Below are 26073 nucleotides of genomic sequence, written 5' to 3' on the forward strand. Positions count from 1 at the left end.
AGATATTTTTTCCTTTGGAGGGCAGAAGAATAAATGTTTTCAGGAAAAGAGTGTAGGACTTCAAGCAGAATGAAATGTTTGTGACTAAACAGGGCTTGAAGTTACATCATCACAGCTGTATATTTACCCTTGGAAAGCCTGCTCTTGCACGGTGTTATACATTCTCAGCTCCTACAGATGTCAACAGAGAACAGCCGCATGTGGCAGGGCAAGGACTGAATCTCAGCTATGCTGATACACAACATGTAGCTGGGACTTGCTATCAGCACTCCCATGAACTTAGAATCCATGTACTGCTTCAGACTAGAGTCCACGTTCTGCACCGCAAAGAGTTTTCCCCAATGCAGAGTAAAACTGCACTGTTGACTGGAGTAACAAAAACTGGTCCAGCATGTCTCTAAGGACCAGTGCCAGCCACACATTCTGTGGCATGACCCTCTTTTCCTCTACGGATCAACAATTCCTAATGCCAAGATAAATGCAGCAAAACTTAGAATTCAAATGTGTTCATTCAAAACTGAGCTGTTACACTGACAGGGGGTAGAACGTTGTTTACCCATGGCAACTCAATTATGCCTCATACCCCCAGGAAGTTATACAAAAAAGGAAAAGAACCAAGTTCTCTCCCATGGCTGACTCAGTCCTACCTCCCAGCTATTGCTGCATGCTTAGCTATGCTCTATTTTTGTCCTTTAAGGTTTGTGAAAGGGATGACATAATTGAGCTTTTAATTTTTTTAAGTAGTGTGTTCATTCAAGAGAAGAGGCTTTACTCTTTGTAAATAGTCCTACAGCTCAAGCATGCTGGAAAGTCTAAACATTAAAAGAAATGCTGTAACGACGTTACACAGAAATAGCTTGCTCCTTCTGCGACAAACAGTTTATAGAGGAAAATAAATGAGTAAGCATAGCAGGCTTAAAATCAAGCACTCAACGCAAGCTGGTGTTGAATGATGAAGATTAAAACAACATCACAGTTTTCATTCACAGACATGATCTGTTCTGAATCAAGGCAGAGTCCTGTAGGGATCTGTGTGTAATATGACTACAATAGTACGTTTTCAAAATGGACAGAACTGAAGCCTTCTAGACAGCCTCAGCTCCATGTCTTAAATTTCTAGCGCTTGACCAGAAATTTAGAAATACAGAAGATGCTTTTTCTCTCTTCAGTTTATTGCAAGGTACCTGTTCCAGCTTAAGTTACTCAGAAAGAAATTAAGAACTTTCCTTAACTGCCTATGAAAGTGTTAAAAACATCTGCTCAACAAAAGAATGCATAAACTTTGATTAAACCAGTAAACTCATTATTATGAAGAATTACCACTAATATGAAGAATTTTGATTTCTTGTAAAGAAAAATTGAAAAAGTTTGAATAAAATATTTGAATTGCATTTTGGTTTGTATTTGATGAATCACCTCTGTTCAAACTAGTGTAACTGTAAAAATAGGTAAGTAGTAGCCTAGGAATGAATGGCAAATGCTACCAAGGCCTTTCAATCTCAGTTTGACTGAACTCTGAAGATGATTCTCAGCTTCATCTGAGAATTCATCTGGGAAATTTCAGTTCTAGTAACCACCACAGGAATGCTCCTTAATAATTTTTTAAAGCCTTCTTTAAGGTAGAGAAGGATTTAAATCTGAAGGACAGATTTAACAGCATCTTCATTTAAAAACAAATTATGTTGTGTTTGACTCACAAGGAAGCTTAACGTAGATTTATATAAGAAAAAAAACCCCACAGGCAAACCCTTTCCTACATTAATGAAACCCCCAAGAGCACAGGAAAGTAATGCAAATCACAAATCTGTGTTCCTCAGCCAAAGACTAATCACACACACATGCAGATCAACACTACTACTTGCAGCACTCTCATTTTCACTGTGCTGTGAGTCCAACAGAAATGCCATGCTTTTACTCCAGATGAAACATTATCTGGCAAGTGAACTGTGGCAGTCTTGCTGTTCTGCTCTTTTACTGGTATTACTATGAATGAATTCAAGACTGGTCTAAAGTAATTTGTGGCTACCAAGTCAGTGTGCAGCAAATATGCAAGCAGCACCTATAGCTAGGAATCCTGGTCCTTTAAAAAGGGTTAAAAAAACAAATGTTGAAACAAGGGGTGGGCAGAGGACCAACAATGACTAAGAAAGAAAATAGAGCACAGGTGGCTACTGCCAGGCAAGAAGAAAAACTTTCCTGTTTTACCAGAGGTTGCAAAAATCACAAGAGAAAGGACATATGATACCACTGGGAGAAAAAGTAGTATGTGACTACTGACACTCTGTCCAAACTTCAGTAGTGAGACGTCATGGCAAACAACTTTTTAACTACAGTTTCTTTACAACAGAAAAAAACCCCTTCTAAAACTTTGAATGTCTCAAAAATCCTCTCCATGCAGCACGACTGGTGAGGACCCAGCAGCCTGGTGCCCTGAATCCCAGACTGAGAGTCTGGAAGCCTGAGCCCTCTCCTGTACTGCTCCCACAGCCTCCTGTTGCCTCCACAGGTTCCTTCACTGCTTTCTGTTGTGTTTCTACGTACATCATCAGCACTCACGACTGAAAAAGCACCTTCACGGCAATTTAGCACACACACCCCAGGCCACCAACACACAAAGGTGCTCATCTCAAGCAGGAGACAGAGACTGCGGAGCTACAAAGGCAGCAACAACCTCTGAGAATTGTTTAGATTATGTCCTGAAGACTTTACAAAGGCCGGCTCAGCCAGACCCTTGCAAAACTAAGGCAAAGGCTGATGCTGGTTCCTGAGAATGCCCTGGTGCAGTGGCGAGAGGGGCTCATGCGGCTTGCACTGCTTGTGGCATTGCTGTTCTCATCCTCCAACAGACCCCACAGGCACGGGGGACTTGGATACAGGGTAAGTGCTCTGTGATCTAGGAATCTTTTAAGAAGCTAACAACTGTCAGCAGACAATACCGTACAGGAATTCTTTTTCCTTTTACTATTTATTTGTTTTAAAGTAGGTAAATCTAGCTGATATGCCAGTTAGTATCTACAATACCTAACTTCAGAAGGTACTAGGAATATGAGATGCATACCACAAGCATTCTTTAGAAGTCCAGCGTTATTTGCATTAGTGCCAGTCTACGTATCCATTTCTATGGATTTTAAAACCCAAGGTAATTTAGAAGATCTGGAGAGAAGACTATATACACAGTAACATGCCACCCTGCAAAGACAGTCTGACCTGACCATTAACACATGAAACAAGATGCAACTGAGTAAGGAACAAAAAAAAAAAGTATTGTACCGAGCACCCAAAATGTCACCAGAGAAGATTAAAGTCAAAAGTAACATAAGAGCATTTTCAGCAGCTCAGTGTTACATAGAAATACTGTAAAAGGGAACTGATCTAATGAAACAACCATGCTTTTTTATCCAGTAAATTTAAGCATTAAGGCTCAAATCCACATATAAATATAAATATATGATCAGATATTTAAACCCAAAAATTTGGCACTGAGCTGGTTAGGGAAAAAGGAAAAACAATGGTGCAATTTAAGACTGCAATTAAATTAGAACACAGTATTTTTTTTCTGGAAGCACAATTCCCCATGTTTTTATTTACATCCCTAAATATGCATTATTAAATCCAAAAACAGTCAAGCACTTTGAGCATGCTAGCTGTAGTAAAGGAAGTTAAGCCAAACCTCTAGGTGCTTAGTAGTATAAAAACAATTTAATTAAATAATTAAAAAAATAAAAGCCCATTGCACCCTCTTCTCTCAAAGAACTGTCATGAATTGTCCCGAATCTCCCCTTCTTCCACAGATGAAAGGGATGAGCTTTCACTGTCTGAGTTCTCTGCAGGTTCACTGCCATCTGAGGATATAGAACACAAAAAACAAACAAGCAATTAGTTTCAGCAATGTTGTTTGCTCATCAAACAAAAGCAGTTTCGTATCTTCTTTTCCTTTTAACTGCGCTTTTCTTTAGGACAGCTATTTCATAAGACATAACCAGTCTCATGACATGTGATAAAGCCCTGGGTAGGACCTTGTTGTTGAAGGAGAAATCAAGACAATGCTGAGAATTCCTTTCAGCTTTTAAATCTTGGTCTTTCAGCCAAGTTGGAAAGCAGAGTATTTATCCCCCACAAAACTCTGCATCTACTGACAATTTAAAATTATTCTTTTGGCTTGTTTTAAGTGTTGTTTTCTGGGATGCTACACACATATATCACAACTGTAATGAATTATAAATAATTTACACTTTTCTTAGCATTTCAGTTAAGATGTGGAACTACAGAGAAATTGTAAATGGAAATGGCAAATGAAAATGATGTAGCTTTGTGTTTCTTCCACATATTCCAGCACCCCAAAGATAGTGATAAGCTATGTAACTCCCTAAGCTAAGTCTGGTGAGGGTCAAGGCGCACAGTAACTTGTGCTTTAGGGCATGGCTACTGTGCTCTGCTGAGATCATATAGTGAAACTCTCATCTCCAAAACCGGTCTTCAACCTCACAGCCCATGGATCCTTCTTTAACAAGCACTGACCCTGGTCACCTTGTGGTGAGGTCACCAAATGCCACTGGTTGGTGACACTCAAGCAGCACAAAAATAAACTACAGCAAACCAGGCCCATGCTTCATGTTCTGCTCTCATTGTTATTTTCAGTATTTGATCTATGAACTTAAAGATGTTTTTGAGCATTTATTATCAGAGGTTTCATTAAGAGAATGTTACCAAAATGGAGTTGATGAAGTATGGTTACTGTCTGGTCAAGATAAATTCTACAGCTGGCAATCACGGATAATACATAGGACGCAGTGTGCACCTGTACACTTTCAATGGAATTTGTTCAAGAAAATAGAAGCATTTCACCCAGAAACATCAGAGGTTACATTTTGTCTATATTAAATCTAGTGTATAATCAATTAACATTTATATGCCAGATATGTACTGAGTAATGCACAAAGTAAGGCCTGTGAAAGCTTCTATAATCCCCTACTATCTTCAGCCATGACTGACCTTCTATGCTGAAATCAGAGCACCTGTAGTTTTTGCTATTAAGCAAGTCAAGCATCAAAACATCACATAAAAGAATGTGGCAATCTTCTGACTCACAGCAAAGCTGCACAGTCAGATTTTACTTTTGTCTGTTACAGTAAAATTTAACAGGAATTATAGATTGTCTTCACTCAAAAAGAGCATATTTGTATGGTACTGATAGCACTGCCTATAAATTAAGATTGCCCAATCCTTCTCACCATAAAACTGTCTGCAGTTTACTTATAATGTAAAATTGAAACTCTGGGTTTTTCAGTGGCAGTTTCCTTCCTCAATCTTTACTTTCCTTATGCAGTTGAAAGTTTCAGCCAAAATACTTCAGCCATTTCTGAGAAGAAGAATAGGAGAAATAGGCTTTATACTCATCAAATCCTAGCAGTTTCTCTTTGAAGGGGCTCAGCTCTAGCTATCCCCCAGTCCTTGGGGGCTACTACTTGAATCTCAGGGAGAATGGTGATCTTTCCCCAGCATATGCCTGTTGCTGTGGTTATGAAAACTTGACTCTGTTCTTCCTGGGAAAGGGGGTAGATCTGAGACTGCTCAGGAAGGAAACAGTATTTTAGCAGTTAAATTCCTGCAAGACTTTTCTCCTTGTTCTAGCCTGGGTCCCATGCAAACAGGGTTAGCAGGGTTATGGCAGCCTGAGCCCCCATGCTCAGCACACACCCTCCCACATGTCCACTCATCAGTGTGGCAGCTGTTTGCCTGGAATACAAAGGGAGGTCAGCTGGACAGGCTCTGAGTGGGACAAGTGTCCCTCCGGGCACGCCAGGAGGGAGAGAGGAAAGGCAGCATTGGTGGCAACAGGATAAGTGAGAACAGGATTGATGGATTGGGAGGAGCAGACTTCTGATACAAAAAGCCATACATGGCAAAGAAACTGGACTGCAAGAAACACAGAAGATGCTGCAGCAGAAAGGTCACTTCTTGGGAGATGGGAAGGGGCTAAAATACTTCTCTGATTACCACAGACTTCTCCCTGGACAGTCTGGAGGTTAACCTAAGATTTGCACTCTTAGCAATTATCTGTGAATGCAACTGCTAAAGCAAACTGAAAACTGTTTTTTTTCTCCTATATTCTGTAAAGGTGACGTACAAAAGAAGAGCACAATGCTTGTGACACAGTCTAACTAAAGTGATACGTCGTCTTCAGACAGAATAACAGCAACAAAAAAGTCCTCCAACTTTCATGTTCATGTTGTGAACATGCTTTTCCTCCAAGAATCTATAATTACTGTCACAGATTTCCACTCTTAACAGAAAAAATACCAAGAACAGAGGGTCCAAACCTAACTCAAGGCCGAAGTTGGTTATTAATATCTTAACCAAGAAGACTGCAGTAAGTTATGATAAAAGTTGTGAAAATCATGACATTTTTGCCATTAGCTGTAACTTTTGCTATGCTATACCCAAGACACCTTAACAGGGAGCTATTAAGTTAATTTTTATGGGCTCTATAGAAACACTTAAAAAACAACAAAAATCAATGCTTCTCAAAACCTGAAATGGCTGTTAGTATTCTCAGAATCTCTGCAAGGATGACTAGCAATCAAATGATTCCTGCAGCAGAGGAAGGTTACTGTCCTTAAGACACACACTTGCACTGCCCTGTGATAGAGCTGTCGGCACTTCCCAGCTATTACTGGCTCTCTCTTCCCCTTCTCCTCTGCCTTCTACAGAATCAGGTAGGTGCTGCAAGAGCATGACCTCAAAATACCGTTGTTCAATCAGCACTTACTTGAATCTATAACCTTAAAAGGACAACCTCCCTATTAGCTCAGGAGACAATGACAACCCTATACAGATTAAGTATATGACTCAATCAATTGTAATTTGCTCCTGACCTCTAAACCATAGGGGTACAGCTGACTACTGAAAAGCCAGGGTCCTAGAACAAGAAATAATGGATAAACTCAGAAGCACCCAGCTTCATGTACTCCAGTGTCTGTATGTGCACTTCCAGGGTATGTATCACAGGGCCCAGTTACTCAGACCTGACTCCTACCTTACCACCTGGTGTGCTGTTTCCCTCTCAGAAGCCCTCGCAGTACATAGCACAAGGAATTTTTGTGCCATATCTTTGGCTGCAGATTGCTCTCACTTAGGGGATCACTTTGTGTAATCTAGCCAGAACAGCCAAGATCCTGGAGGTCCAGTATCACTGGTACAATATTCTCAGTTCCGTATTTAATCAGTCAAATTATATACATTAGAGCCATGACTGAACAGCTGCAGGGAAATAGTAATTGCAAATACATCTCAAAGCTTTTCTGTAAAAATCTGTAAGAATGAGAGACTGGCCCATCACTGAAAATTATGGGATATGATAACTAAGGTGACCAGAAAGGGGACTAGGAGATGAGAATGGATTCCCTGTTACAGCAGCTGAAATATCTTTCAGCAATCTTTTAGCTTCAGAAAGAGATGAAGCCTTTATACTGGGGAGAAAAATGGAAATTAACTTAAAAACTAAAAGCGAATTCCTGCTAGATCTGGATTCTCTTCCAAATTAACTCCAAGATGAAAGCTTTCCCTCAACAAAGTATTTTTTAAAAGACAACACTGTGCTTTTAACCCACCTTAAAAGTGACTTTGCCATTATAATTTCCAATAACTATCCCACAATTCAGAATTATTTGTCCAATGTTAGAAGCCATGCTAGAAAATAAAGGAGGATAATTCCTTTGCATGACTAGGAGGATTACTTAAAACTCATCTTCCTTAGACAGCCTGACTCTTTAGAAATAATCAACTCTGTCACACTTTGCTACATAAAAAAAACTAGCACAAGTCTGAATAGTTGTTTTACCTTAGTGGCTAAAAATATATTAAAAACCCCAGTGAAGCACCAGTAAACAAAGTTAGACAAAACACCTCCAGTACAGCTCATGGATGTATGCCATCAGCCAGCAGTTTTAAGACAAGAGCATTCATAACAGCTTTTTTTATAGCAATCTTATAGCTTCAGAAGGAAATACAAAACCTATTGCTCATTCCTGGAAATATTAGTAGGTATATCCTTAACTACTGTTATATAACAAAATATATGCATATATTATTTATATATATATATATAAAAATATATATATATATAACAAATTATATATAACAAAATGATATAACAAAAATATCCAAGTATAACGTAACAGGAAATAAATATATGCTCACCTTGGCCAAGGACCACCATGTCATTCTTCAATGTTTTCAAGACCACAAATAATGTTGGATACTCAATTATTACTTTGCCTTTCAGATTGTCTAGAAGGCTTCTACTGGCATCCAGTTCATTGTACCTTAAAAATAACAGGAAGTTTACTTTGGATTTTAATACTAGCAAGGACATAATGTACATTTTCTGGGGAAAAACAAACGTAAAAGGCTTTCTGTCATTTCACATGATTTTCACGTGATACCATGTCCAGAAGAACTATCTTATAATTCAAATTACATATCCAGTCTTATTCTCCAACTGCACCATTTTTTTAAACCCTCCTAACACATAAAGAACAAAGGGAGAATGAAAGACAAATTTCTCTGAGGTTTGAAATGTTTTATTATGTCTTAATGAATATCTTCAGCAAATGAGATATGGACATAGGGCTATCAAAATGGATACATTATCAAAATCTGATTCTAAATTAAAAATAACACTTAATATTCTACTTACGGGTTTTAACACTACAGGTTTAATTTACATGATTACTAGTGTACCTTACTTATCACGTTTGTGAATTACCTAGTGAAGCCCTAGGAAGATGAAGTAAAAAGCTTACCTGAACAACTACTAAAGCACGGGTATACTGGAAGCACTTAGAGCTCTGTTTTTGTAGGAGAGACACCCTTTTTCTGATACAGGAGCATTGCAGCAATAATTTCTAAAAGATGGTACAACACCCCTGTTATGCCAGAGCAAATCTCTGCTTACAGCATCATCAGAGCCAAGCTCCCTGCAGAAATCCCCACGTACGTGGGTGCTCCAGAGGCACAGGACTTGGATGTGCGGTCCTTTCCCAGGAAAGGGCTCCTCTTCACCCCGGAGGATGAAACCAGGTACATAACAAATGATACCACAGTAATGAAAAGTAAACTCAGCACCCTCTCCACAATTACTCTCTCAAACTGTAACGTTCTCTCCCAACTGTCTAACTAGAAACTTGGATGTGGGATTTTGGGGAAAGGAAGGGGTATTTCAAAGGCTTCTGAAAGAGGGACCTTGTTGCTTTCACTTGCTGTCACTGCGGCATCCGAAGGACGCTCTGATACTTTTACGCTGCAATCTGAGTGGTGCAATTCTTTCTGTAAGCAGCATTATTAAATTACCACTAAGCTGTTGTATCAGCTAAGGGCAAATGAAGTTCAAAACCAAAATATACTGTAGGCAGTACGTGGAGTATTACCCGTAGCTACTCTATCTCCTCTGATCATTAACATTATGCAGTTGTGTTTTCTTTTGCCAAAACCAACATGGGATAGGTGAAGGAAATTATATACTTTACTATTTACAATAATGTGTGATTAAAAGCAGTACACTGGGAGTCAGCACACAAGAAGAATATTGGAGGTAAACCAAGAACTGAGTTCCTGGGATTTAAGGGGGACTTAGTTTGAGCAAAAATTCTGTCATATTCAACTTCAAATCATCATGAAAATATTTGGTTTCATGTTTCTCTCAAGCCAAAGTAATTACGACCTCTTCTTACTGAAACCCTTTAAAAGGGATAACAGTGTATTACATTTCTTATTGAATGAATGCATTCATAACCTGTGGATTAACACACGTGAACAGAAACATATTTACTGCTTTATTTACAGTACTCTAAATGCAAAGTACAGCAATACCTTTCCTTTGGCAAGAACCCGAACACATTCCTTTCTGGTTAAGCAAACATTTACCACCAAGAGGCCAAAGTAATTCACATGCCACAATACACTTTCCATTATCTCACATTTTAGACAAAACATCTTTAGCGTCCAGCTTGGCATAAGATAAAACATTTGTACTTAAAACTATTTTATGATAGTAAATTACTGAAGTGTTAGATCACTGAGTCAGAGCTTTACCTTTTTTTGTTAAAGTAAATTTTATTGGTTGACAGTGATAGAGAAAACATTTAAATTTTTAGTGCATAATGTGAGCTGTAAACTTCAGGAAGAATATAACAAAGGAACTTAATGCTTCTCTTATTTAAACTTGTCTGTTACTGTATATGCTATCCAAAAGATCTCAGTCTACCACATTCTCTACTTCATACACAGGTGCAAGTTGAGGTTTTCTGCTAATCCACCTGTCAGGCTCTTCCTTGACTGTGCATGCTTAAGACATCTCAAAAGAAAACTATTATTTGTCACATCAATTCCAAATTCTAATAAGGAACAGCTCCTGAGTAAGACCGATTTTTCAGGTTATCTCTGAAAGACCACTTCATGATAAAAATCTTCACAATTTCATCCCAGAACTAGAACAAAGTCACACATCAGAGGGTGAACAACAGATACCTAAGGGCAAGAGAAAACTACTCTGTAGGGTTTAACCAGAAACCTACACACACACACACACTTTCAATTTTTACTTATGAAAAGGCTAGACCTCTTTGGAGAAAAATGAAATGAAATGGCATTTGTAACTTCCTGTAGTGATTATTCACCAGGATGAGCTGAGGATGTAGGGTAACACTGGAATAGTAGACCTTTCCATGTATGTGCAGCAAATTGGTCTCACCACAAGCAGGAGATAGAACAGGGAGAACCTCACAAGCAGATATTACCGGATACCCTTTCATCACCACTTTTACCTACTAGTTTTCTATCCCTGGGACTACGTAGCCTGCTTAGGAAGAACCCATAAGGAGTTGTAACCTTCTCCAAACCCATCCTTCACTGTGCATTTCAACTGACAACCCAGTAAAATGAACAACCAGTGTAAGTCTATCCTTTCACTTGGACTCTCAAGATTCAGGACCAGCTGTAGGAACCAGCTTAACTGAGGCTGTCATCCTAAGCAAGCTCCTTCAGCCCTTCATGCCAGGATGGATTTGAGATAAGCCTGGCTCCAAACTAACTGACCATACCAACAAAACCATTGCCTTAATACCCATCTTCACATCTTTCTTTTAAACCCTTTCCCTGCTTTCTCTTTTCTCCCACTGTCCCATTCATACTAATCATCTGCACTATGGCTTCCCAATCCCTGTATTCAGCAGGACTTCTCTTTGCATCTTCCCTCTCAATCTCCTTTCTTCCCTGGTATTTACTTTCCACATATTTTCTCTTTCCCTTCCTTACGTTCCCTCAGCCTCCCTGAACAACACCCACCATCTAATAATACACTTTCCTGATTATTTTCTTGCTCCAAGCAAAGCTTCATGCTCATGTCGCAAAGCAATAAATAGGCCTGGATTTTTTCTTAATAAGAAATGACTCCATTTATAAGGACCACAAAGAGATGATCTTAGCAGACAACAGCTTTTGATTTTAGCTGGAATGAAATAACAATAACTACTTTTTGAAGAACCAAAATTAAACAGAATTTGCCTGCTAGCAGGCAGTTTAAAAGCCTACAAAAATTGTGACAATTGAGAAAATTTAGCAAGATTCAGCAATCCCAGATCAGTTCCCACATAAACTGTTGTATTTGCTCTATGAACAGTTCTGTTACCTTTCACAAAATACTGAAATTAATGGCTCTGCACTTCTGATAGCATCTGTGAGTTTCTGCAAAGGCTAGTTTCACTATCTATAGTTATTCCACCACCTTCCAGGAATTCAACAATTCAGTCTCCTAATCTGTCTCCCACAGGCAGGAATACCACATTAGGTCACTGCATCAGAACAAGTTCCCCTCAAATGGAGCCTGTGGCTATCGTCGCAGTGGCGTAACTTGTCTCCATGAATTCAGACAGCAGGAAATTCCCTGCTGATCAGGTTTTCCTGAATGTCATCTACAGGAACTTCAATTTTAATAATAATAATAAAAAAATCTGCAATCTGGAATTAAAGATAAATTGTAGCCAGATTATTTCTTTAGTTTAGTCTTCTAGACACTGAAAAGAGAACAAACAAGTTTTTGCCATCTAAACAATTGTATGTATTACCAAAACGTGGATTTGTATAACGACATTCATGATTCCCGGTGAGAGAGATCAACTAAACTGCTTGCACGTATTTTACACAAAGATGACTTTTCTTCCTAGAACTGAGTGGAAACATCGAGGTATTTACTTGGCATAACTCGGACACAATAAATCACGCTATCTGTTTTGGGCCTAGTCCTAAAAATCCATAACCAAACCTATGCTAACATATGGGAAGAAAGAAGGACTCTTTTTCACCAGACCAAAGAGGGTGGCATTTCCTGGGTATCTGCATATGCCTAGAAGGAGGCAAAGACTGGGTACAGCGCTTAAGGTCTCTCCCAAGCACTCATTCTGAAGTGCTGCAGTACAGCAAAGATAATAACTAACAGATGGACTTTCATTCCTAAGTGGTGAATAACCTCTTCGTGTGGTTATGATTTGGTGAACATGGAAGCAGGGAAATGCTCTCTTGAATTAGGTATGAAAGGAAAGTTGTATGGCAGCAAATACAATGTACTGAAATAATGCACAGTATTTATATTTAACTTCGTCACTAGAATGCTGACATTCTAAAAAGCTTAAACCAGTGAATTTTATTAGTCCAGATACATGACAAAATTAGAAAACTCAATGAGCAAAACAGCAGAAATCTTAGAAACAAACAAACAAAAAAAAGACTTGCCATAACACTTCCTTTATAACTAACTCTTATCAACAGCAGAACAATATTAAGGAATACTTTGCCGAACACTCTTTTAAGAAAAGAGAATGGGAACCTAGCTCAAGTTGATATTTTTATATGAAAAAAATACATACTACAGTTTACAGAAGTATTTAAAACCTGATAGTCCTCCTTCCACTCTTGGTTATTTTTCTTCTCCTGGTCTAGGACCTCCATAATTTGCCTCAACAGACGTTCACTAACCTCTCCTCCATACTACTGATACCGGCATAACTTAATCAAGACCAGTACAGACCAGATGCCTGGCCAAATCCCTTTCAAGTCAAATCCCTATCTTAAGTAACACTTCCATCAAAAAAGTGCTTTTTCTGGGAAAAAAAAAAAATAGATCAAGAAACCTTCTTTTATCAACCATTTGGACCACAAACCCAGCTAGGAACCAACTAGAAAAGTACAGGAGAAAAAGCTGCCAGCATACCAGGGAAGCATCTTGGACATCATCACCATCTCCCAACTACACCTACATTCATAGAGTACATAAAGGCACATCCAATTAATGAGAAAACCATGAAGCTGTTCCTTTTCCTTGCCATATTTCAGCCATAGGTCATCCTCACACAATGACCATATTAAGACAAATTGTAACAATTTGTAACAACTCCTCTCTTTCATGGGCTCTAAGAGGCTCTGCCACTAGAGAAACCCAAGAACTGTTGAAAATTCAGGTGTAAAATGGGGAAAAGAAAAACTGAACTCACAAACCCCTCTTGTAACATCCTGGAAGAAAAAAAAGTAATACTCAAGTGAAGACAGCAGGAACACCTAAATTATTTGACAAAATAGTAGATGTCCAAAAAGATTCATTGGTTTGTTCACTTCTACCCTAGAAAACACACAAAACAGTTAATGGAAAGGAGAGAGAAGCAAAGTAAGACTACAAGTATGTCACCACAGAAGCACAAAGGCTGTCCTTGTTTAAGCCTCTTGAGAATGAGGCAATTGCACAAAGGAAAAAAGCACAGTAAAAGTTGTTTAATGACAATAATGGAAAAATATATCAATTGATGGCAAAACCCATAAAGCAGATAAGGCAACTGCTTCAACAATTTAGTGGACTGAGCTGTAAGAGTGATGAGGTAAAAGGATTCAGGATCACAACAATGATCCAAAAATTAATTGAAGTACAGAACATTCTGCATCTTTGAGTTATAAAACAAAGTACAACAAAACAAAAGGAAAATGTGAAAACAGCAAATGTCAGTTTCTTGCATTTGGCAGAATTTGGTGCAAAGAATACAGAAATAAAGTGATACTGAATTTCAAGAATGCAAATACTTTCCCCATCTCAATAAGACATAATGAAAAAAAAGAACAAAAATCCAGCATCAAGTAAAGATGCTGTAAGTCAAGTGCATCACAGCAATAGTTCTTTACACACACGGGAATTTACTTACTTTGTGAAGCCAGGCTCAAAAGCTCAAGGTTTACAACTCTTTAAATATTATAGAGCTGACATATGAAAAAAGTGTAAACCACAATCATGTAAGGCCACTATACGACCCAGGACAAAGAAACAAAACAGCCTGAGTTACCACAAGCCAGAAGACTTAATGTGAATGTGAAATTTCACAAGGGAAAAGTTCTGATTAGTAAGACTAGTGAGGTGGCTACTGCAGATGAATGTCTTAAGTTTCAAAAACTGAAAAGGTATCAGTGGCATATTTAGTACAAGTAAAAGCTGTGCATTGTTCCCCAAAAATATGAAGAGGTCAAAATATGAAACTTGTATGACTAATACAATACTGGCATGATCACAGGGAAAAAGTCAGTCATAAGTCTACTTTAATGACAGCATTCTGATACACAGCCCCATGAAACCTAACTGTAAATAATTTGAGGTACAAGTTGTACCAAGGAGTATCAAAGGATGCAATCAGAAACTATTAATACATCAAGTTCAGAAAACTAATATGTCAAATTTCATTTGACAAATTAACATAAGCAAGCAGTACACTGCTAAACTAAACAAATACAAAACTGATGAGAAATCAGTCACTGTAAATTTGCAATACTTTTGTCATTATGCTTGGGTTAATCTAATGAACCTCCACTTCAAGAAGAATTGATATTTCTCTAATTTCGAATCCCCAAATAGCAACTATTAACTTCCAAATTTGGCTCATATGGAGAAACTCTAAATGTCTTTAATGCTCTGTACTGAATGGTGGAAACATATTCACAAATTTATACTTATTTTCATGGGAATCACACTACCATAAACATACCATTAAGGTACAGGTTGCCAATGCTTTACAATGAAAAGGAAAAACTATGAAATAAAGAAAACAAATTATTCTCTTGGGAAACAAGCAGGAAGGTCAGTTCCCTACTTGGCAATGTTGAAACAATCAGTCCTAGCACACTTCCGTCAAGAAAGAGAAAAAACAGAGGGATTCCCTTTTGGCGGGATCAGGAGGAAATAACAGGTTTTCTCCTTCCTGACAAGAACATGTAAAAGTTCTCCTCTCCTCTGTCTCTGTAAAAACACTGATGGCTATGCTGCCATGTTTCACAGTGCTGCAGATTCCAAACTCAGCCTATCACTTCAACTGTCCAGGGCAGAGTTTGTATCTTTGCTTCTAGAAGCCTTTTCAGCCTTCCCATGCTCCCAGCCCCTGAAATTAAGGAACTTTAAATCAGCATCTCATTGTCTTTTTCTTCCAAGAAACCAGCAGAAAATCCTCTTTTTCCTTCATAAAAATATTTTAACAGCAACCCACAGAGTTGAATTAAGCCCGTCAATACATCTCACAACACCTAATCTACAGTGGAAGAGGACAAATAGTTTGAACGTCACTTTGGCTCTACAGCTCATTTTTACCAGCTCCTTCCCTCAGCCAAGGGGCTACAGATTATTCAACAGGGTTTTTCCAACTATAGTATTTTCTTGAATTTCATAGCCTGTTTTCCTGCCTTCAAGTCTGCCTTATACGTGCATGCTACACAGCAGATGAACTTCCATGAAGACTTTTTCCACACCATACATATGTTACATAGTTACATACATACATGGGAGGTGCCCTCTGCTCTCCAGTAGAAATGTCGGGCAGGAGCAAACCGCAAGATCTGTTCTTGAAACAGCCTTTTCCAGCTGCACATTCTAAGAGAGGACAGAAAATCTGCCTGTGCATGTGCTGGGTAGGCTGTTCCCGTGCTCTAAGCCCAGATACGATGAGAAAAGAGGATACTGTGTACAGTTTTTCTGGTTTAGAATTTGGGGTCTGCCTACCTGCTCTGCAAACATGAAGTATCTGAAGGTCTTCAGATCTGCCTGTGGTGCTTATGGAACACCACAACATGACTGGACAGGTCAAACTACCGGCTGAAGCCAACTTAGCACTTACTGTTCTCTCATCCTCCACCTCTATACTTACACATTCCTCCTCTACAAGCTGTCTGGATTTAACTTGCTGCAACACAGATAGCAGAATTTTGGAGTGGACCTTATGATTTCAAATAAATCTTTGTGCAATAAATGTCTCAGTCAGCAACTCTCTAGCTGGGACACTCTAGAAACCCTAATGCAATACCATTAATTGTAAAACAGTTCATCCAAAAGAATTCAGCATGGATTACAAAACACTGGATTGTTACTTTAAAAAAAAACAGGCGTCTACTGGTTCATAAAGGAATCCCTTTCAAGAAAAAAATGATTGCACAAGATAGTAAGATGGACAAACTCTGGGTTTTTTTGAAATCATCCCAAAAATCTTTTGAAAGGTCAAGTAATTGTAGTCAGACATCACAAACATTTAGCTATGCATGCTACAGATTCAGACCCTACACACTTATTATACTCAGCAATGAGAGTTTTCTGCTTTCCATCTCTGTTGTGTAATACAGGATTTCAATGAAGAATGTAAGCAGCTAGGAAGGAAAGTGACTGCTTTTTACAGTAAAAGCTGTGTAACCTGGCATCCACTGCTCTGCATCGCTTTTGTCAGCAGAGAGACTGATATTCAGATAGAGATGGAGCATGTGAGAAATACACTAAAATGGCTGCAGTAACAAACCAGGAAGCCTGAAATGACCTGCAGGAAAACATAAGGAAGTATTCAGTAAGAAAAGCAAGAAGTTTTAATTAAAAAAACCCCACCAACTAAAATCCAACACTCTGGGAAAAAACAGCAGCAAGTATTAATACATAGGAGTGCTGTGTTTAAGAAACAGACTACAGGCCAAATTCTACTTCCCCTTGAACAGCACGAAGTCACCAGTGCCTGACTACAGTTGTGCAGTGAAGAATGACTATTGTAAGCTGGTTCCCTGCTTTTGTAAAGCTGGCAGAGCTGCTTTTGTGCCAGCTGCTGCAAGCTACAGAGGAGTAATGAATTCTACTGTCAATCTTCTGGCATAGGTTAAAGCCAGCTTGGGGTCTGTTCCAACTCATGCCAAGGCCAGCAGTTCAGCCAAGGATTTGTATCCTTAATTCCTGTCTCATGTATATTGTGTACTACACAAATGTGAAAAGAAATTGCTTCCTAAGTAAGACTAGAGAATCATAAATAAAGCACACCACTTTTCAACATTTGCAGAAAATGCAAAGGAGGAAATAATGCTTGAAACGCGTTAATTCTAGCACATTTGTTTTGCAAGATGAAGCAGTATTTTTGAAATGAGGTCATAATATGATAATAAAAAGAACTGATTCCTGAACCACATTAACAGCAGTGACTTTTTAAAGAAACTCAGTTATGTGTGAAAAGCAGGAAGCAAAGACTATAAGCTCTCTTGGTTTTACATGAAGTTATTCACAAATGACAATGCAGAAGAAGTGCCTGAGGAAGACAGTATGAAAAATTAAGGAAAACATTAACAGATCAATACTTGAGGCTACCTTCAATGTATTTTAATATAACAGGGTTTTAAAAATAATCCTGAAGTAACTCATGAAACAAGTTCTAACAGACATTTTTAAAGATAAGAAAATAAATAATCTACATACTACATTAAAAAGTATTTGGTTCCATTACATTTCTACTATTTAAAGTAAAAATTTAAAGCATTCTACAAAGGACCTTCAAACTAAAAGGGTGATTTGCTGTGAAACACAAAAACCAGCCAAAACTAAACCACAAACTCCTGTTTCATAAACAATTACAATTTGAATTCCAAGATGATTTTCCAAAAGTGTGTTGGCTTATTTGCACATAGTAAGACAAAAAGCTTCACCTTCCTAAATCTATTACTGTGACTACTGCAACCTACTGATGTGATCTAACCCTTAGTTATTTAAAAACAATAGACTACAAAAGAAAATTCTCTTTGAGCACATAGCTCAGTCATCCAAGGAAATAACTCTCATTTCTGCCAGCTGATCTTGAGACAGGGCAGTGATCCAAAATTACTAACATCATCCAGCCTTCTGGAAAGCAACTGAATTAAATCAGTTAAAGCAAAGTAAGTGTTCACCACCATAAAACAATGGCACTTAGTAGAGGAGAACCTCTGATACTTGTTGAGTAGATTTTCTTCCCTGTGGTCCACAAGAATTAAGTGGCAAACATGCCATTATTCTCCTGTGCCCCAGCCAGTGCCGCCACAGACAGTTAAGAAGCCCCTTGATGTTGGAACTGGCACAAAAATGCTTTTGGTATTTTTTGCTTTCTGAGTAACTGGAGAATGAGCTACACCAGCACCTACTGATACAGAATACAATTCTACAACTGATTCTGTATCCATCCCTGTATGATGTGGCAGTTTTACAACAGGAAAGCGACAGGATACAGTCTGGTACAGCTCTGTACTCCAGCTCCTTCACGGATGTGGGTCTACTCGAAGCAGTGGACTTTGCAAAGCTTTTAAAGCCAACCAGACTGTATTTTCCAGGCACCTAAATATTCTGTCAGGGCCTACTCTGACCTTCACATCCTCAAAGTTTTCTGCACCAACTGATTTTGAAATAACGCTCACGTGGTATTCTGAATAGGTGAAAAAAGAACATTACTATACAAAAGACCTAACACTGATGTTTAAGAAAGCATTATTTTAAAATTCTATTAAACCAAATGCATGGAATTAAAGTGTCAACTACCTAAACTAGATTCACGCAAGATGTTACTGAGCCCAGTAAAAGAGATATTTAATTTGTGGGGTTTAACCTTATTTAGATTTGTCTCTGAAACTATCAGTACTTAATTAAATTATACTTAATTTTTAAAATTAAGTTTAAGTTGCAGTTATTTCTCTTCTAGAAATAGGATCACCTTATATGATAAGGCTGAGTAAATGAATTTCTCATGAGGTATCCGTAGTTACAAAACAACCTAACTCTGACTATTAACTTACTAATAAAAAAGACCAACGATCTGTTTGATTAAGGAATTCTTTTTGGGAAGGGCTGGTTGCTGTTTTGGTTTAGTTTTTTTGTTACATGAAGCTTGATAAGGCTATTCTCAGGAAAATGAGAAGGTGTATTTCCCAAACCACACTGTGTAATTTGGCTGTTGCACCTTTCCTTTCCTTACTGGAAAAAGCAATACTCTTACCATATGAAGTCACTTTAAAGGCATCCCAAATAAAGGTCTGAAGATAGTCAGGACACTAATTTATTCTGAAGAAAGAAAATACTACTTTATAAAAGAATGTAGACTATAAAAATCATCCAAGAGGCAGAAGTCAAACCTTTCTTGGAATAGCTACAGCCAAGGAGAGAATGGACACCAACCACTAACTAAATATTGCATAACAGGTGATCGAAGCAAGCAGTACCAAATGGAAAACTATTCTGACCCACTCAAATGCAGATTTTTTCCAAACTTCCTTTAAAAGCAAAAGGTTTTAAGTGAAGAAGAGAGTTATGTAACGCTTGTTTTTTGAAACCCTCCTTTGCAAGATTCCTCATAAAGTAAGTGTAACTGAGAGTTATAGAGCATGAGATGACAGGTAGGACCAAGAAGACATGAGGAGAAATTATGCTTTAGGTTACCCCAATTAACTGTGGAGTGCTACCAATTAATACTGAAAGCAATTCTTACAGGCTGGTTTTAGGGAAGACAGAAATAATAACTTATCGCAAAGTTCCCTAGGAACTGTCACCACTGATGGTAAAAGACACACAGCAAGAAGAAAGCAAGCACCGTATTTGGCAGCTATCCACAATACCTGCACACCAGTGGCTTTCTGAAGTTCTGCAGAACTCCTGTGAGAAAACAGAAATCAGTACTTCATGGCTAATTTCTATTTCTGAAGAAAGAAAAAAATAAAACCCCAAAAATTTAAAGCATTCTACAAAGGACCTTCAAACTAAAAGGGTGATTTGCTGTGAAACACAAAAACCAGCCAAAACTAAACCACAAACTCCTGTTTCATAAACAATTACAGGAAATACTAAACTCCTTCTGTAGCATACCTACCTTAAAACTAGAAGACTAACATTTTATAACCCATAATAATCCTGCTTAGATACTCTCCAAAACACCACTGCACTTCCTCAATAATACACAATTGTAAATACGAAAAGGACTTTTTTCCAAAAGGTTCTGCTAAGCCTAAAACCAACATCTGACATAACAACATGTGTTTACAACTTTTCTATCATCTAGTGCTTGTGGAGAAGAAATTTTTCTGGTGGGCACAGAAGTTGTAGGTAACACAGCATTCATGTACACTTACACGTATGAGTAACCTACACCAATCCTATTCTTTCAGTCTGCCCACCAAGTGATGGAAGATCTTTTTTCCGTACAGAAACATACAGCCTAAAATCACGCAAAATGAGGAGGCACAGGATGAGAAATTACACTGAGCTGACAGTGGCACTCAAGGCTACACAAACCAGCAGTTAACGCTTCCCACTGTTAAAGAAACATAAAGAAAGGTGAGGGAGCTCTGTCTCCACTCAGTTTTTGTTCCATAGGGAACACCACTAAGCAGCAAGCTGGTTATGTTACATCACAACTACTTCCACTGCAATTCCACATATTGATTCATAGAGTAAGAGCAATATTCTCCAATTAACTTAGGGGCGAGGAACCAAAAGGAGAAGAAATCAAAACAAATTCCCTCTTACTTAACCGTAATGCAACTACAGTAAAACTCTGAATTCCCTCACAGAGCCTTTGTCACAACAACAGCTTTGAGAGTGCCTGCTGGCACAGACACAGCTTATGTCGACAGAAGTGACTTTATGCTGACATAGCAGTCCCATCATTTCAAACAAACTTTGTTCTTTCCTTTCAGAGGAGGAATTTTTCTTCAGTATGCTGTTTCTTTGACCTGTCTGCACTGCCCCAGCTGGGCCTGCTCCACCAACTTATATGAAGAGATTCATATAATTTCCAACTGCGGAAGTGCTGTCCTCAAGTCAAAATACACTTCTATTTTAACTTTCTACTGGTGTTCCTGTACTTCCAACTTTACATTCACTAAGTAGGATAAATACCAATTACTCCAACCTCATCATCAACAAACAGGCTGATTCTGGGAATACAGATGAGTCTCAGACTTAAGAATAATTAGGTTAATTTAATTTAATAAAAAAGAATTCTTGCTCAAATCTGTGACATAAGGAAATATTATAAATACTTCAGAAGAGGCAAATGGTTAAGTAACAAAAAAAACCTAAAGAGCACAAGAGATAGTCAACTTCTGTATTAAACTGGTTTCTTCCAAACCTTCTTACATACTTCACTTCCAAACAGCTTAAATACTACACTTGAAAAGATTAAAATGTGGATTTTATCTACTATTACAAAACCAACTTTTTCCTTCTTTCCTAAAAAAGGAAATGTGAAAGACCACTGCTGATACTGTAGTATAAAGGTCTTTTCAGCTCCTCACACCACCCCACCGGCAAGTAGGCTGGAAGGCACAAGAAGCTGGGAGAAGACATAGCAAGGACAGCTGATCCCAACTGGCCAAAGGGATATTCCATACCATATCACACATGGTCAGCACATAAATTAAGGGCAAAGCTGGCCAGGGGCTGCTGCTTGGGAACCGGCTGGACACTGGCCAGTGGATGGTGAGCAACTTCACTGGGCATCACTTGTTTTTGTATATTCTAATTCTTTTATCATTATCATCCTTTCCTTTTTTGTGCTAATAAACTATCACAACACAAGAATTTTAATTTTTTCTTCCTGATTCTCTTCCTCATCCCACTGGGGATGTGGGGTGTTGTGTGAGTGCCTGAGCTGTGTTTAGCTGCCTGTTAGGTTAAAACATGACATCCAGTCAGCAGGGAGCTCCTCAGACCCCAAGGCCTTTAATACATGATCAAGAGAGGTCTTGCTGTAACATCCAATACCTCTTTCAGTACTCTAGGATGAAACCCATCAGGCTCCATGGACTTCTGAACACTCAGCTGAAACAGCTGGTCCCTTACAATTCCAGTGTTCCACAAATGAGAACTCACTATTCCCACACTTATAACACTCAGACACAGGGTACTGGTCAGTCCAAAGCCTTTCATGTTTTCCCCCCGCTTATAAGAACCATGGCTCTGTATCTTCAAATTCACTTACAGCCAACAGATTTCTAGCTGGCAATTCTGATGGCAAATGTTACAACCATATTTCAAATAATGATTGCAAAGAGAAAAAATCAATCAACATCATTAAGAGTTTGCACTTGAATTTGAACTGGAAAGTACATTACACATTTTTTAGTATTACTGGGAAAAAAACCCAGCATAAACTGGAAGCTAAGTTACAGCTAAAATTCTTTTAATATACCTTTATTCCCCCCTTGGAAATAATGTATCATATTTTAGGGAAGCATACTATTTACATTTGTTACATCTGAAGACCAGAATGTACTTTCAGATGCCTAACTAGGAATCACTTGTGAACCACAGTAAGTTATGATACTATGCTGATACATATCCTTTTCAGCAGCAATGACAACAGGATGGAGTGTTCAGAACGGTATTTATATTAGCAAAAAGTATTTATTTAAAGTTTGATTTTGAAGTTCAAGATTATTGTCTGTTCTGGAAACAAAGAAAACAATTCTGGACAAGTCTGAATTCTGAAGACATAAAAGCCCACACCCAGAAATACGGTAACATGAAGAGTGATGAGCAAGTAACTTTGAGGAAAATGTGTAATTTTAAATGCAGTGACTGGGTTGTGATAAACACATAATTTTTGCTGCAGTGATTTAAAATGATAACTCTCCTTGACTATCACTTCAACTCCCTGAGGGAGGTTAACATATCCAGAGAGGAACTTCCAGACAGGAAGATCTATGGGTCAATACAGTTCTTTAGCATTTTAACACAAACCTGTGTTCTGTTACACTGGCACGGACTTCTGCTGAAGCAGTTTAGGTAGGGGCTTGCTTACTCAATAATAGCACCGAAATGTCAATGTTGACATATTAAAAGACAAAGAATCAGCATTTTTGCCAAATCATTTTTAAGACCATTTGTAATTACTCACTGAAGTTTAATCCATGAGATTATGTAATCTCCAACTGTAAAATTAAAGACTAAGAAACATGTTAAATTCTTTTGTTATTTTTAATTAGTAAGCACACAAACTGAAGAACCACCTCACCTGATAGAGTTTCGGCTCCTGTTTTCTATTTTCATTAAAATTCGTACATCTGACTGAGGAGATGCTGTATAGATTTTTAATCTGAAAAAAAAAAGGCAGCAAAGATGCAGAAATGATGTACAATGACTTTTCTTCCCGTCATCCATAAGATATGCATGTCAACAGCCAAAACAATGTATTTTTTTCATGAAAACAATAATTTGTCACATATTGTTTCCTATAAATGAGGGTTATAATTATTAGTATGTTTTTCTAATTATTTTGAAGATGTAAATCCTCACCTCCACTGAGGTTAATTACGGTTACATTTTTCAGAATTATAATTGCTTTACTTGGTCTTTAAGCCGTGAGTCAGTTTCTTAATGTTTTGCTGGTTTAAATTTGGTGGCTATACCCCAGGGTTAGTTGGTTGGTGAATGTTAGGATGGTTTTCACCACAGGAATTAAAGATGTACTGCTGACTGGGAACTCAGCTCTGCAAGCTGATAATGCAGCTAATTTAAGCCATTTATTCAGAACCATTCCCTTCTTTTATTAGTGCATTATATCAACTAGGCAGAAAAGTTATTCAATACACACCTTTGACAAACTACAGGATCTGACTCCACTGGATCAATGTATGGCTTGAGGATATCAGCAAGTGTTTTATCATCAGGCACCCTTTCACCAAAGATAAAAATCAAGCACGTGAGACATTGATCATCATGTACACAAATAACTGTTATGAGTCACTTGGAGGAAGCTGTATATTAGCATGTTATAGTGGCACAGTTGAGTAGTTTATGGGAGGATCATAGATGTGTATCAATACTGCACAGATATGGGCAGCTTTATCTCAATTTCAGCACTGGGATTTCACAGGCACGTACGAGGAATAAACAGATGCATATCTCTAGTTTCTAACCCTGCAAAAGAAACACGCTGTTCCTGCAGCCCTAGAAGCAGACAAGGGCATACTTCTCACCTCCCTTCAGGCTAGGAAAAAAGGAGAAACATCTGTCAATAAAAGCTTATTTTTTTGCCTTTTTGAAACATGTTTGTGGACTTTCCTACAAAGCAAACAATGCAACCATTTCACCCTGTATGAAGGTCAGCTCCACAGTGCAGGTGAGGAGAGGTGGCAAATCTTGCTGAACATCTGCTCCATGAGAACAGAATACGTTAGGTGTAGGGGTACTGCTATTGTGAATATACAACCTCTCTGTTTACATAAATAAAAGGACTAACAACCAAACATTTTGCCTGATTTGAAAAGTCTGCTAGCTTTCAAAGAGGAAAAGACTAAACAACTTCCAATATTTTTTAAATTGAAATGCCCTTTTAATTAAGACTAAAATTAATACCTGAGTTTACCTTGTATAACAGAACTCAGTAAGAACTGATCAAAATATTTTGCAGTTCAATTTCAGCAGATTATTTTAAACCTTATAAAAATCTTTTTTAAAGCTCTGTACCCTTTTAAAGTGTATTCAGCATGACAGTGAGGAAATACGAGCTTCAAATGCCAGTAGAACTTGTTCTCCCTGAAAAGAAAAAGAAATGCATATTCTTAGTGTTAGTTGGTAACAACTACTATTTATTTTTTCTATGATAAAGCTTGGTAGCCGACAGCATGGGTGCAGAAGAAAATACAGAGTTAAGATTTTGAATGGCTTCAAAGAGTAAAAGGGGTGTGCAGAGAAGCTGAGATGTTCTTTGAAAGATGTAATGCTCCCACATCCTGCTGAATTTCAAGTCCTCATGGGATGAAAATCTGTTCCTTACAAATATAGTAAGATATCACCCATTAACTGATCAACGGTATTTCACATTTTAAAAGGGAGAATATTCCAGCTGCCCTTTAATTTCAGAAAAGGAAACTGCTTTTTGGCATATCACCCAGGACAGATTACCAAACCTCTGCAACAATAATAGCCAGAGCCCCAGCTGAGGCCAGGTTCTACAGAACACAGGGGACTCATCTTTTCCCAGCAATGATGGCCTCAAATGTGTCATGGCCAGGGAGGAAAGCTGCCTTCTGGCATAATATGGACAAGAGAAGTCAGAAAGAACAAACATTTTACAGCAAGATCGTAAAACTTTTGGTACAGACGAAGTGATGTCACATTCCCTTCTTCTGTATGTTAGCTGTTATTTTTATGAGGCATCTTCCCTTTCCAGCTAGCACAATGAATACCTGAGAAAAGAAGCTCCTGAAGCATAGTTCGAGACTAGTATCACCTTAAGAAAGGCAGTATTAGGTAGAGAGTACTTTGCTACATCAGGCAGTCTCTATTTGCCTTTTTGCTCATTTGCAGAAAATCTGCAGAAACCTTTCTAAAAGATTCCCCTACGAGAAAGCACAACCTAAAAGGTAGGTTCCTGGCCTTTTGCTCTGGTTTAGAAATTCACACTCATGACAAACAGCAAAGATTTAGAAATCAGAGCTCAAACACCTGCGAAGGACAGGGACATCTAATGGTGTCTCTTTTTTAACTACTTTTTTAAACATTATTTAAGACCAATGAATCATTGTATCCAGGATAATCACCCTCAGTTATGCAAAAATTCTGGTCTACAATCAAAAGTAAACACAGTGTTGTTCCAACATGTTGTTTAATTTGTTTATCAGGCAGATGAAACATCATCCAGCAGGTTCTAGCTGGCTGCAGAGATGAGTGTACGTGCATCCACCAGCAAAATAGTAAACTTAGGTGCTATGATCAATTAACTCTTACAGCAATTT

At 38.2% G+C, this 26073-nt stretch overlaps 1 protein-coding gene across 1 annotated transcript in view; it reads right to left on the minus strand.

Moving 5' to 3' along the window:
• Positions 1 to 2963: 2963 nt before the first annotated feature.
• Positions 2964 to 26073, minus strand: part of ZNHIT6 (zinc finger HIT-type containing 6) — a 30987-nt gene continuing 7877 nt past the window's right edge. Inside the window, exons 6-10 of the mRNA XM_039555772.1 lie at positions 24803 to 24871; positions 23928 to 24008; positions 23349 to 23429; positions 8200 to 8324; positions 2964 to 3842 (exon numbers count right to left, since the gene is read on the minus strand). Coding sequence (XP_039411706.1) covers positions 3757 to 3842; positions 8200 to 8324; positions 23349 to 23429; positions 23928 to 24008; positions 24803 to 24871 — 442 coding nt within the window. The 3' untranslated portion in view covers positions 2964 to 3756. The remainder of the gene's footprint in view (positions 3843 to 8199; positions 8325 to 23348; positions 23430 to 23927; positions 24009 to 24802; positions 24872 to 26073) is intronic.

The sequence above is a fragment of the Corvus cornix genome, chromosome 8 (genome assembly GCF_000738735.6).
Source record: "Corvus cornix cornix isolate S_Up_H32 chromosome 8, ASM73873v5, whole genome shotgun sequence".
Taxonomy (NCBI): Eukaryota; Metazoa; Chordata; class Aves; order Passeriformes; family Corvidae; genus Corvus; species Corvus cornix.